The sequence below is a fragment of the Tachypleus tridentatus genome, chromosome 10 (genome assembly GCF_004210375.1).
Source record: "Tachypleus tridentatus isolate NWPU-2018 chromosome 10, ASM421037v1, whole genome shotgun sequence".
Taxonomy (NCBI): Eukaryota; Metazoa; Arthropoda; class Merostomata; order Xiphosura; family Limulidae; genus Tachypleus; species Tachypleus tridentatus.
In genome coordinates, this window is record NC_134834.1 from 69169714 (window position 1) to 69183983 (window position 14270).

Below are 14270 nucleotides of genomic sequence, written 5' to 3' on the forward strand. Positions count from 1 at the left end.
CGCTTATGTTATGACTTAAATGTCAGGCTATTGATCGGTTTTTGAAACAAAGATTTTTCCTCTTGTTAAGTGCTTAATAAAACAGACAAGAAACTATTGAAAATAAAAACTTGAACTTACTTTAACGAAATAAAAATAAAGCTTGCTTCATTAATTGTGTATGTGTGTTTTTCAATACAAAATACCGTTATATTCTTACTTAAGAGTGATAAGTTTATTATTAATTACAAATCTACACAGTGGGCTCCTTTTATTGCACCAACCGAGAGGAGAAAACCAGAATTTTAGCGTTATAAGCACTCAATCATACCACTGGGCCATTGGAAGCAAACTTGGAAAGGAAAGGTTTTTGTAAAAGTAAATATTGTAGTTTACATGGATCTGATATAAATACATAGATATAATTATGATCTAGTGTAAACGGTATAGGAAGTCCTTTGTTATGTTTTCATCATTTTACTGTTTCTTGATTTCTGTGAACCAAAGAATACGCTATTTAGTTATGTGAACTGAAGTGTGGGTTTAAACATAATTGTGTTACAACCTGGGTTGTTGGCCTGGCATGGCCTAGCGCGTAAGGCGTGCGACTCGTAATCCGAGGGTCGCGGGTTCGCGCCCAACATGCTCGCCCTCCCAGCCGTGGGGGCGTTATAATGTTACAGTCAATCCCACTATTCGTTGGTAAAAGAGTAGCCCAAGAGTTGGCGGTGGATGGTGATGACTAGCTGTCTTCCCTCTAGTCTTACACTGCTAAATTAGGGACGGCTAGCACAGATAGCCCTCGAGTAGCTTTGTGCGAAATTCAAAAAACATTACAACCTGGAGTGTTGGGATACAACAATAATATCATAAATATGGGCACAGATTGGCCTTGTGATAGAGCTTTCGATTTCGCAACTAGTGAAGTATATTCGAACCTGTGCAATACCACAAAATATTCCTTGCACTTTAAGTAGTGAGTGTGTCATAAGAATTACAGTCAGTCCATTAAGCGTGAATAATGAATGATAGAGTGTTGCTGACTGGCTTCCTTCGTTCTCGTCAGTCATTCAATGTTTAGGATGGCGGCTGTTAGGTTTAACAGTTTTACAATGAACTTAAAATACAGTTATCACAAACAGTAATCACGATGATAACTGATAGCTTATTTCTGTTGGACAATTCAAAAATTTGGATCGTGCATCACACTTAAGCAAAAAGGGCGATCTAAATATAAACCAAATATAACTTTAACGCATCTTGCACAGTTAAATTCACCATAAATGAATTTATTTATGTGTCTCATAGTGTTTTGAGTCCCCTGCACTCGAGTACAGAAGTTATGCAAAATTATAAGTTATTCGACATAAAACTTTATACCTTTAATTAGTAGAATATACTTATCATTAGGTATTTATCAAATCCGGCACATGATATAGGTAAAATATATCTTCACTCATATAGGATCTCTAGATGTTGAATATCTAGTTAAATCTTGATGTATCACAAACTTAGATTATTTTCTCACAGTACAGGATTGATCGTGACAGCATACTGTAAACCTTTTAGTGATAGAACTTCACCTTTAGCCACAGTAGACAAGATATTTCCTTTTAAATTTCCAAAAGACTTATTGTGCGATCTTGATATAGTGCGGAACTGATCGATAAGCGTCCATGTTTAACATTAATCAATACATAAATGTATATATTTTTTATTTCTATGCCAAGTGTAGCTGAGAGCTCAACATGCCACGATGCATATCGGAAGGTCAAAGGTTCAGACCTACGATATGAAGGTGAGCGCGCACTACATTTCTATTTATATGCGCATTATCGGTTGACTAGTTTCCCACATCTAGTTAACAAATTCTAAATAAGGGGCGTTGTATATAACCTTGGAGTCTCTGATTTGACTGTGACACCATAAGGTGTTGTCCAGACTGAAATAACCAATACCTTATTTTATCACAAGCAAATAAAACGTAATTATATTTCCTTATCTTTCGGTCATGTTTGCTTTCATAAAATGTTTTAAATTTGAAGATAAATAAAGTACAGACAGTGTCTTTCCCATATTGAACTTATGTATAACTTTCAAGTACAGATACGCTTTTCAGATGTACATAAGTTCTTTGACCTTAATCACTTACTTAAAGCTACTTCCGGTTTTATATAATAGTATCAACATAGTATCAACACATCAACATTACTTTCACATCAACGTGATTACCAATTAATTTTCAAAACTTTACATTTCAGAAAGGAAACACTGCCTTACACATAGCATCTCTCGCAGGCCAGGAACAAGTTGTAAAAATTCTAGTACAAAATAGCGCCAACGTCAATGTGCAGTCCCAAAATGGTTTCACTCCTTTGTATATGGCTGCTCAAGAAAACCATGACAATGTTGTTCGCTTTCTATTGTCAAATGGAGCAAACCAAAGCCTTTCCACAGAGGTGAGTATAGAGTAGCTGTATTCATTTTAGGATTTTATCTTGTTTCATAGTAAAAATCACGCAATAGGCGGGCATTTTGCTTTACATTTTTCTTACTTTGTCTACTTCACGTACAAACTCAGTGGGGTGTGAAATTAACATTTCAGATTTATCTATTGTCTCCCACCAAGTCACTGCCTCAGGAGATTTTCGTTTAATACCAGCAGTTGTCAGTTGGAATGAATTATGATAAATACTATTTATGTATGCAATATAATACTTCATTGTTACTAATTCTTCGCTAGCTTTGGTGTTTCCAATAACTATAACGTTTGAAGTAATCGATATATACATCTTTAGGTCAACGCATGCTCTCAAGAAACAACACTTTCTTATAATTAGATATTATAATGCACATTTTATGATTTATAGTTATTTGTTACAACGATCTAATGTTTCTTTACTAGATCTGTAGATTATCCTAAACTAGCGCTACATAAACATTGTATTTTAAAAATGTAAACAACAAACTTGTCATTATCATGGTAACTCCAAGAGACAAGAAATGAACTGCGAAGCTGATTAACTTAAAATGAAACATATTCAATTTCAATGAATAAATGGCCTGTCATGGCCAGGTGGTTAAGGCACTCGACTCTTAATCTGAGGGTCGCGGGTTCGAATTCCCGAACATGCCCGCCCTTTCAGCCGTGGAGGCGTTATCAAGTGACGGTCAATCCCACTATTCGTTGGTAAAAGAAGAGCCCAAGAGTTGGCGGTGGGTGGTGATGACTAGCTGCCTTCCCTCGAGTATTACACTGCTAAGTTAGGGACGACTAGCGCAGATAGCCCTCGAGTAACTTTACGCGAAATTGAAAAACAAACAGCAATGTTTTTTTGTATATTTTTCCCCGGAGAAATACTTCAATTCAATTTTTTAAAAAATTGAACCTTGCATGAATTCAAACACTAAAATATCTGCCAAAAATATGATATATTCATTATATTACTGTTTCATATGTGTAACAAATTGTAATATTTGAACATTTTTAAAGATATAGATATATATATCTACAAATTAATGTAATTATTTTGAAACAATAACAAAATAAAGTGTTTCTGAGGTTTTTCTCCAAGTTCAAACTTTTAGCTCATAGCTCCGTTATCTCTTGAACGATTTGAGATTAATCACAGTTTTTGACTCAGGAGGTCAAATTCTTTCGATAGATGTATGTGAACTCGCCAAAGTTCTCATATATTAATTTACTTTAATCCTGCTTGAACGAAATTCAATTTGAAGATAAGCTGTAAGAGATTATGATAAGTAATGAAATTAAATCTGGTGTGTACACGTCCCACACTTCGTGTTGCTGGAGCACAAAAATATAGCTAATAAAACGTTAAAAAATACTCTCATCATGCCGGTTAGAATTTTGAGTGTCACGCTCTTGATTATTCGCTCTTGTTTGTTACACAGTATAAATTGAAAAAAAAAAAAAAAGATTAAAATAATAACAAAATAATTATTAAAATTATACGAGAATAGTGTTCCTATGTTAGACTGTTTTAAAAGATTTGCCCTCCAGTTTCTCAGCAGTAAGTCCGAAGACTTATAATGGTAAAATTTGGGTTTCAGTACCCGTGGTGACAATATATAGATAACCAATGGCGCAGTTTTGCGCGTAACAACAAACAAATTAAAAAAGTTTTGCCATGCTCAAGGTAAGCCCTAAAATGTATATACAACAGTAATCATAAACATATACCATATGTATGAGCTACTCTGCGAATTTCAATTCATAATTATTAAATTATTATAATAGAAATACGTGTACCTTAATTTTTAAATCACTAATGGAAAACGCTAGCACTGTAACAGCAGGAAATGTTGTAAAATAATATTTTAACTACTCTACAGTTTATAATAATTTTTGGACTTCTATGTAATAAAAATGACTCTTCACGTGTTGATATTTTTGTATAATAACATTCAAGTTGAATAAAGACAGAAACTGCTGTGCCATTACCAATTTTGCGGTAGGCCTATTTTTAATTGTTCACGGTTCGGAAAGTTCATTCGCTTGTTTAAATTCAACGAAATTTACTAAGATCAGTGTTTGTTGTTATTTTCTCTGTCGGTTTTATTATTTGCAGTCCTTTTATTTTAACAATTAAATTACAAAATCGGGTAAGTTTTATTATGTCATCCGTGACACGTCATCAAAAAATAAAAAAGCATGGGCTAACACAGTTCAGCAGTTCTGTTACTAGTATTAATTTCAGGACAATGTCGATATGTCACCGCTTTATAGCTAATAGTAATAGTACTGTATTACTCTCGTGTTAGTGTTGAGAAGAGATTTCATGACGAATTCTTTATGGTAGCGTATCACATCTTGGTTGTACATATGTATATTAACCTCACTCATACTAGTTTTGTATACGATATCAACCGGCTAGACTTGTAATATTACAGATATTATTCTTTGGTTAATAGCATAAATGTATATAAATATATTTTTGTATATTAAAATTAAAGTGTTACACAAGGAGAAATTATAAGAATATAAAAAGACCTATGTCAACCAAAAACTTTTGTTGTTGTATCGTAGGATGGTTTCACTCCTTTAGCAGTTGCTCTTCAGCAGGGCCATAACAAAGTGGTTTCTGTTCTGTTGGAAAATGATACCATAGGAAAAGTACGCCTTCCCGCCCTCCACATTGCAGCCAAGAAGGATGATTGTAAAGCTGCTGCACTGTTGCTTCAGAATGACCACAACCCTGATGTCACATCAAAGGTAAACTGCAGAACAATGTTGTAGTATCTCACATTTGCTGAATTTGTTAAAATATTTCTTTATAAGGGTGCTAATTTATTCAAGGCACTTGAAATGAATCATTCTTTGTATCAGACAAGAAAAAAAATTTGGTATGAGTGTAAACTGTTCTATTTTTTCCAAAAGGGAGTTAAAAGCCATGTAGAGAGGTCACTTATTTTAAGCTTTACATAGTAGGGTGTTGTCTGTCAGTCAGTAGACACTAAAATGTTATCACATAAGGGATGCTTAACATTACAATTTGTACTTTCGTGATGTTGGTAAAATGTGTGCATGCCATAAATCATGAGAAGAATTATGCTGCAACACAGCATGACATATGAACTGCAAAAGCAAGAAATAAAAATATTTGTTGCTGTTAATTTTGGTATTATTTAATTTGGAAACAGAAAGCTTTTGGGAACCCTCTGGAAGTACATCTAGTTTTCTAAACAAAAAAAAAAAAAAGACTAAAGTAGCAGGTGCAGTTTTGTTTTTATGAACCTGACAAACCTTTATGGAGGTTTTTCTAATTTATTGAACTAAATCAATGCTCTTATAGATTACTACATAGGTTTTAGCACTGCAGTTTTATGGAGAATTCACATCCATGTACCATAATCATTGTTTAACAAATCCTTATGTTTGTAGATTATTTTCAAATAAAATTTTGTCTTGGATCATGATTAACATTTATTTTTATACCATCTTTAATAATAATTCTTAAATTTAAATAATAATTGTATGGCAGTCCACTAACAAAAAAAACTTAAAACTATATAAAACGATAAGAGTGCATATAAAGTTATCAGGTTGGATGTGAAGCTAAAAGTGCTTGTTTATGTATCCAAGAAATCATTAATATAAACAGATGTGAAAATAAGTGTGCCATTGTTGAATAACAAAACATGTTTCGGGACAACAAAGGACTTATTGGTCCACCTTACCTAGCCCTTATTATTGATATAATTATCAAGCTTTATTTTAAACTCTTTTAAATTTATTGCCTCTATAACATCTGAAGTCTGTTCATTTCACATTTTAACCACCCTATTAGAAAAATAAAATGGTCTTAGCTAAAGGTGACTCCCATCATGTCAAAATTTATATTTGCATTCCCTTGTTTTATTATTCTCTATCTTAAGTATGAAAAAGTATGATGTGTTAGCACTAACAATTTCCTTTACAATCTTAAACACCTCAGACAGATCACTTCTAACCTTTTTTTTTCAAGAGGAAATAATTTCAGAAATCTTAATCTCTCCTTGTATGACAACCTCTCCACCCAAGGCATCATTCTTGTAACTGTTCTATAAATTCTTTCCAATAATTCAATGTCCTTCCTAAGGTAAGGAGCTTAAGACTGAAAACAACACTCCAAATGTGGCTTAGTCAGTTCCTCTACAATGAAATTATAACTTCTTTAAACTTTTATTCAGTACTTCTGTATATTCAACTTAAAGAGTTGATAGTTTAAAAAGTTTAGTTGTTTTGTTACCTATCATATTTTTATTAAGTGTATTTTATATCTGTTTTTATGCATAGTTGTTCTCTAAAATTCTATGCTATTGTGTTTTACACTTAAAAACAGTTTCTGATATCTGACATATTCTTTAGAATATGTTAAAGTGATTTTTTTTTATTTGAAATTATGGGATTTTTTTCCATCTATATATGATATTTACTAAGTTTGTGCATTATCATTTCTTATATTTTGTTATTCTTGGCTGTAGAGTGGTTTTACCCCTCTTCATATATCAGCTCATTATGGAAATGAGAATATGGCCTTGGTTTTATTGGAAAAAGGAGCAGATGTTAATTTTTTGGCCAAAGTAAGTTCTAGTTTTTGATATATGCATGTTCAAAATACACTATATACATATACATATATAGACACACATATACACGTACACATTTCAGATTTTGTACAAAATATTTGACTCAGGTTTCTTGTATTTTTAGCTAATGTGTTGAATGCTCATTAGGGAAGCTTAACTTAATAATTGTATTGTTTGTACTGTAATCTCAATAAAAGGAGGATTGAGTTAATGTGAATGATTGTTGATGTCATAATACCAAAAATAAATAGTTAATTTGAGGTTAGAATTTGAAATGATTTATAAAATTTACATGCATGAAAAAAATGCTGTTTCTTTTTATAACTATATATGCATATGGTAGATAGTGGGTTTTGTTAACTGCTTAAGAGATTTTCAAAAATATGCCTCTTCAGCAATTGTTAAATAGCTCTTAAAGTAAACTTACATAATTTCTATGGAACATAATATTGATTAAAGCTCTCTGTTGACTCATGGTAGTTTGAATATAATTAGTTCATTGAGTTAAGTTATTTGAATGTAATTTTGTGATAAATGAATATAATTTTAATAATTTTTAAATGATTTACAGCACCAAATAACTCCCTTACATGTTGCCTCCAAGTGGGGTAAAACAAATATGGTGAACTTGCTTATTGATAAAGGGGCCAAAATTGATGCTGCTACTAGGGTAAGTTTTAAGTTCCATACACTCATAATTCAGTAAGTTTAATAATTAAGCATGTTCATTAGTGTGTGATTATGTGTTGTATGCATATGTATGTTGTGATAGGATATAGACGAGTCTAACATGATTAGCATTTTAGATCATTTGTAAAAGTGTCTTGTATTTAATACTAACTGTAAACAATAGTTTTAATGAGTTAACATTTTATATATGTAAATTTGTAATTAAAATTCCACTTGATTGGAAAATTTTATTTCTAGAGAATTTTCTGTTATTTTCAGTGCCTGTTTTTTTGCGATAATCAGTTTTTCTTGACTTTTACATAATTTAATATGCCCAATTTGGTCTGAAATTATTTTAAGGCATGATTACTTTGATATATAATAATAATTTATTCTGTATCTCAGAATGGCTGGTATGGGTATTAACACTTTTAATAATAACCTTCCTAGGTTATCTTTAGGTTGAAATATTGTTCTCTGCTTTATTAGTAAAAGTGTTAATACCCATACCAGTCATTCTAAGATACATTTTTACTTCAAGTTGGATTTTTGTCATCAAGAATTATTTATTTTGTTATATTTAAACATTTTATTTTTAGGATGGATTAACTCCTTTACACTGTGCTGCTCGAAGTGGTCACGACCAAGTTGTTGATATGCTTGTGGAAAAAGGGGCCCCAATTACAGCAAAAACAAAGGTAATATTTAAAAACAGAGTTTTACTTATTTCAGGTGTGATAATACACACATTATATATACATATCAGGCCTTTCATACTTTATTTCCTTTTATTACTCAAAATATACCAAAAACCTATACATTAAATTTATACTTTTAATCAAACCCATTGCTACAAAATTGTTAATGTAAAAAATTAAGACTTTCAAGTAATAGTTTGTGAAGATATTGACTGATTTGGAACTTTATGCATTTCACTTTGCTATTATGCCATGAAAATGTAATGTAAAAAGTGAAATCACAGTCTCTCAGTTTGTAATACTCAGTATAATTAGAATTTATAGATTTTGATTGATTGTATCAGTTTTGTCATAGTTTATATAAGTTTATGGTATTTCTAGTGACTTTCTGATATGTGGTTGATTTTTATGTTGTTTTTTTTTGTTTGCCAGAATGGCCTTGCACCCCTACACATGGCTGCTCAAGGTGACCATGTAGATTGTGCTAGAATTTTACTTTACCACAAGGTACCTGTAGATGATGTAACTGTGGTAAGTACATAGTTTAAGTATGATAAATATACATAAATTGGGAAACTTTAGAGCACAGTGTAGTGACATCTGTATATACTCTTGCTAATCCTGACACTGGGATAACAGATGTTTTTATTGAATGTAAATTACAGTTTGAAATTTTTCTTATTTAATATAAATTAAAAAAAAATTCTTGTTTATATATATCGGTTCCAACAATGCATTCCAATTTTTTCAACATGAAGGAATGATTTTTGTTCTACTTCTTTTGCATGTCTTTGGTTACTGTAAAATGCACCAACATATTTTCTTTACATTAATATTACAGTTTTAATAAAATTTACAATTTTGATTCAAAGCAATGCATTTTTTTTCCCCTCACAGGATTACTTGACACCCTTGCATGTTGCTGCTCATTGTGGCCATGTGAGGGTTGCAAAGCTACTACTTGATCGTAAAGCTGACCCCAATGCCAGAGCCCTGAATGGGTTTACACCTTTACATATCGCTTGTAAAAAGAATAGGATGAAAGTTGTAGAACTTCTTCTTAAACTTGGAGCATCCATTGAGGCCACAACAGAGGTATAAGTTTTTCTGACAAATCATTAGAACTTGCTTAGTGTATTAGGGGAGTAAACTGGCTGTGGATCATAGTTAATCATAATATTAATACAGGTTAATGTCATTATTATTTTAAACAGTGAATAAATACTAAAACCAGATCAGTGATTTGAATTTTAGATGTTAAAGCATTGTATAAGTTTTAACATATTTGTTTCTAGTGTTATCCTTGCACTATGTTATATATCAGAATTTGGTTTCTGTTCATTTGGAGTGAATTATTGCATACACATTTCACATAAAAACTGGTGTATGAAAGTGAATATCAAAAATCAAAAATTATGTTTGTGATACACACACACACACACACACACACACAATTATTTAGATGAGTAAAAATCTATGTAATTGAGATAAAATTATCTTAATTCATTCACATTTGTGTTTCACATTAATTAGATAAGTTCATATATAAGAATTAATTATTGTTATGAAATATATTAATATCACATTATTTAATAAAAATCACACATAATTAGCTAATTGGTCGATTTGTTTATCATGGTTTGAGAAGAAGCAAAAGAAAAGCTATCAAGAATTAAAAAGCATAATACAATATTAGAAGTATATAAAACAAATGAAAAAATTACAGTAATTCTTTCTATTACTTTTCTGTGTAGTAAATTAAAAGTAGGTTTGAAAAAATATATTGTTTTGTCATTATTCATACAACAGAAGAATAAAAAGCATTGGGAGATACTTTACTTATCTCTGATTTCACTATGTAAAACTTAGAGTTGTGGGTTGATTTTATGATGGACTTTTCTAGTTGTTTCTCTTTTATTTCAAGATATTTCAATCTCCCTGTTGATGTTTTTCACCAGCCTAACAAAGATTCAATGGAGAGCTTGAAGCATCTCAAAATCAAGAGCAGTCCATAGTGAACTCATTCCTCATGTTGAAAATGCACTCTAAATTCTGTAAAAAACAAATTCTCAAAAGTTAGCTTAAATACTGACCTAACACCATAGCAAGCCACTGTTGCAATCCTCTATAGGCCTAACATATAAAACCTTAACTTCTAAAAATCTTTATTTACAGAGAGAGGAGAAAAAATGAAGAGAATAAATGTATTTAGAGCTACTGTAAACCCATTTAATTGCTTATTATAAAAATGTACCTGTTATTTATGACATGTTTCTCAAATATGCTGTATTGAAATATGTATTTGGTTAGTTTGCTAACTTGAACTTTGGTAATATTGAATTTTTCAGTCTGGTCTCACTCCACTACATGTAGCTGCCTTCATGGGATGTATGAATATTGTTGTTTTCTTGATACAAAATGGAACAAATCCAGATATTCCAACCGTACGAGGGGAGACACCACTACATCTGGCTGCTCGAGCACACCAAACTGATATAATTCGTATTTTGTTACGCAATGGAGCTCAAGTTGATGCTCGAGCCAGGGTAAATTTCATTAAGAAAGACTTTTTAATACAAGTGCTTTAATTTATTTTGTGTGTTTTTATTGATATTAGTATGACATTGAGTTAAAGGGAGAATTTCATAGAGTCATGAATGGACCTTCATCCACTTTGTTATGTTTTATATCTTTAACTACTGTACAGAATATTTTTTGAAAAAATTATGTTTTTTACTATTTTAGCATGCCATAAATAATAAAAAAGGATTTAGTTATTTTAATTGATAAAATACTATTCAAATGTTCAATTACACTGCAACTTTCCTATTAACATGCAAAACACTGTTCAGTGTATTTCACTTTTGTTATTTAAATAATATTTAACTTTTAGGCTTTAGGTTTTTGTGGATTTTTCCTTGTTTGTTTTTAATATATTACAATCACAATAAATACAAAATTGTAGTTATTAAAAATATAGAATATTTACAGCCACATTTAAGAAAATAATTTTATTCTTTGTAATATTATTCCAAATTGCAATTGAACAGGCAATCACAACCTGGTGTTTCTGTATTTATATAATGGTGGGTTCTGTGAGTTTATAGAAACTTGGTAAAGTGAGTATGTAGCCTGAGTAAGACAAGCGACTAAACTGATAAATTCTGGTGTTTCTTTTGGCTCAACCACAGGAACAACAAACTCCTCTGCATATTGCAGCCAGACTTGGTAACGTAGATATTGTTGGTTTGTTATTACAACATGGTGCAGCAGTTGATGCAACAACTAATGACATGTACACTTCTCTTCATATTGCTGCTAAAGAAGGTCAGGAGGAAGTGGCTTCTGTACTTATAGAACATGGAGCCTCTACTACTGTTACCACCAAGGTTTGAGAGCTTTCATATTTAATGATATTTTGGAATTAGATATAATACAAAACACCAGCTACAGTATAGTCAAAAATTGAAAATGGAATAGATTTTAAATGCTATGAATAAAGAAAACATGGTTACAGCTTGGGATCTTTTATTAAAACCTATAGCATAATAGTTTAATTCTCACCATTTTATGTTTAGTTTGGTTTGTGTAGAAAATATATTCAAGTTGTTGCTTTTATAAGTACTTCTCAGCTGTGTTTTAACCCAAGTAATTTCTAAATTTATTTTTTATTTGTATCTGTGGTTACAGTAGATGAAATAATTTCATGATCCAAAAATAGTTATTTGTAATTTCTAAAACCTAATGTAGTTATTAAAAAATAATATATTGTTACAATTTCGTTCATTGATTAAATCTTGGTACAGTTTTAACTATTATAGTAATAGAAAAAAAAGGGAAAATATTTTTCTGTGAAGAATATATAACTTTCAAAATCACAATAACAGTTTTTAAATTATTTTATTTTATTTTTTAATAGAAAGGATTTACTCCTCTTCACTTGGCTGCCAAGTATGGAAACATCAAAGTAGCTCGTCTTCTGTTACAGAAAGATGCACCTGTTGATGCCCAAGGAAAGGTTAGGTGCTACAGAGATAAAAACTTGCAAAATATTTGCTGTATGACTTCACTCACTAGTTGTATTTTTAGAAAGTTTGCATGTAATGGAATATCAGAAACATTAAGACTAAATGATTTTCTTTTGATTCATCAGTTAATGGTATTCACTTATCAAATATTATATGACATGCTAGGACAAGTTAACATTTTTCAATACTAAATCCACATAAATTTTTAATTTCAGCAACTTTTACACCAGCCTAACCTTACATGAAATTAGTGAAAAATATAAAACTGAAATAAATAGATATTTTAACAATGTGAGAAAATTAATGATTTTCATTGGTAATACTAGATGTTTCTTTTATAATACTGATCTTAGTAACTATAACTGTTTTACACTAAATAAATTCATAAAAGCCATAACTGTTTTACTTGACAACACATTTCTGTGATTTGTCTTGCATATCTTTAACCCTTTTTCTACATAGTTCATATATATATCTGAATAAACATTTGTGCCTACTAACTGTAAAATTTGGAGTTACCCCATGTTTACCAAAAGGTTTCCTTCTACTGTGACATGTGAGGATATTCTTCTGTACAGGAAACAGTCACCAGATCTCTGTGCATGCTGCCATTTGTGTTTTACTCAGTGAATCCTAGATGTTTATATATGTCTCGTTACAAAATTGCACGAACATGTATAGAATCTATATAAAGACATCATCTTTGCTTCTTGAATTTTTATATTTTGTAATGATTTTGTCCATTTATTGACTCAATTTTTTGTTTAAATCATTATTTTTCACTATCCAATACAGTTTTCAAGGAGTATTACTGTAAGATGTAGAAAATACAGCTTCTTTCAAAAGGTCAAATTCATACTTCTACTTTTTGGTGGATAACACTATGTAACACAAATTTTGTTCCTGGATAGTATGTGTTATTTCGTAATTGCTCATGTTGTAAAAGTACAGAAAACGGCCATTATTTCCTTCAAACTTTGCTTTTGTGACCTGGATAATGAAATTTAGAAATTAGCCTGTTTTCTATGTAAAAACGGGCAAATTTGCACATTTTTGTCTCAATAAAACATATGAATCAAGATTTACATGTATTTTATACTAAAGTTATACAAAAATGAACAAAAATGTTTAGAAGTGAGTAGGTTTTCGAGATTTGCAACTGTAATGTAAATCACTTTCACATAACAGCCCCCAAATATAGTCTCCCATCATGTTTTTTTACACGCTCCTTGGTAGTGGCATTCAAAGTCCTGTATATCTTGGTGGAAGTGCTTGCCTTGCTCCTCTGAGTATGCTCCCATGTCCTCCTTAAATTTATCAAGATGAGCATCAAGGATATCGACTTTCAGAGACATCCTGCAGCCCATTTTGCCATAGTTCTTTACCAGAGCCTCAACCAGTTCCACATAATTTTTGGCCTTATGATTGCCCAAGAAGTCTTGAACCACTGTGACAAAGCTGTCCCAAGCTTTTTATCCTTCCTACTGAGCTTCTTGGGGAATTCTGTGCACTTCAGAACTTTTTTATTTGTGGTCCAACGAAGACACCAGCTTTGACCTTTGCCTCAGACAGCTTAGGGAAGAAGTCTCGAAGGTACTTAAAGGCTGCAGGCTCCTTATCAAGAGCTGTGACAAATTGTTACATAAGACCAAATTTTATGTGCAGTGTTGGGAACAATACCTTCTGGAGGTCCACTAGTAGCTCACACTTGACATTGTGCCTCCCCACAGAGAACTCAGTCCGTTGTGTCCAGTGCTTCCTGTTGTAGTGCGCTGCAGTGTTCCTGCTGTCCCAAAAGCAAAGA

The 14270-nt window shown here is 31.5% G+C and overlaps 1 protein-coding gene across 1 annotated transcript in view; it reads left to right on the forward strand.

Moving 5' to 3' along the window:
- LOC143229504 (uncharacterized) overlaps positions 1–14270 on the forward strand; it is a 160257-nt gene that overhangs the window by 18078 nt on the left and 127909 nt on the right. The window contains 10 exon segments of the mRNA XM_076461933.1: positions 2241–2438; positions 5030–5215; positions 6967–7065; positions 7643–7741; positions 8340–8438; positions 8871–8969; positions 9336–9533; positions 10787–10984; positions 11630–11827; positions 12358–12456. Coding sequence (XP_076318048.1) covers positions 2241–2438; positions 5030–5215; positions 6967–7065; positions 7643–7741; positions 8340–8438; positions 8871–8969; positions 9336–9533; positions 10787–10984; positions 11630–11827; positions 12358–12456 — 1473 coding nt within the window.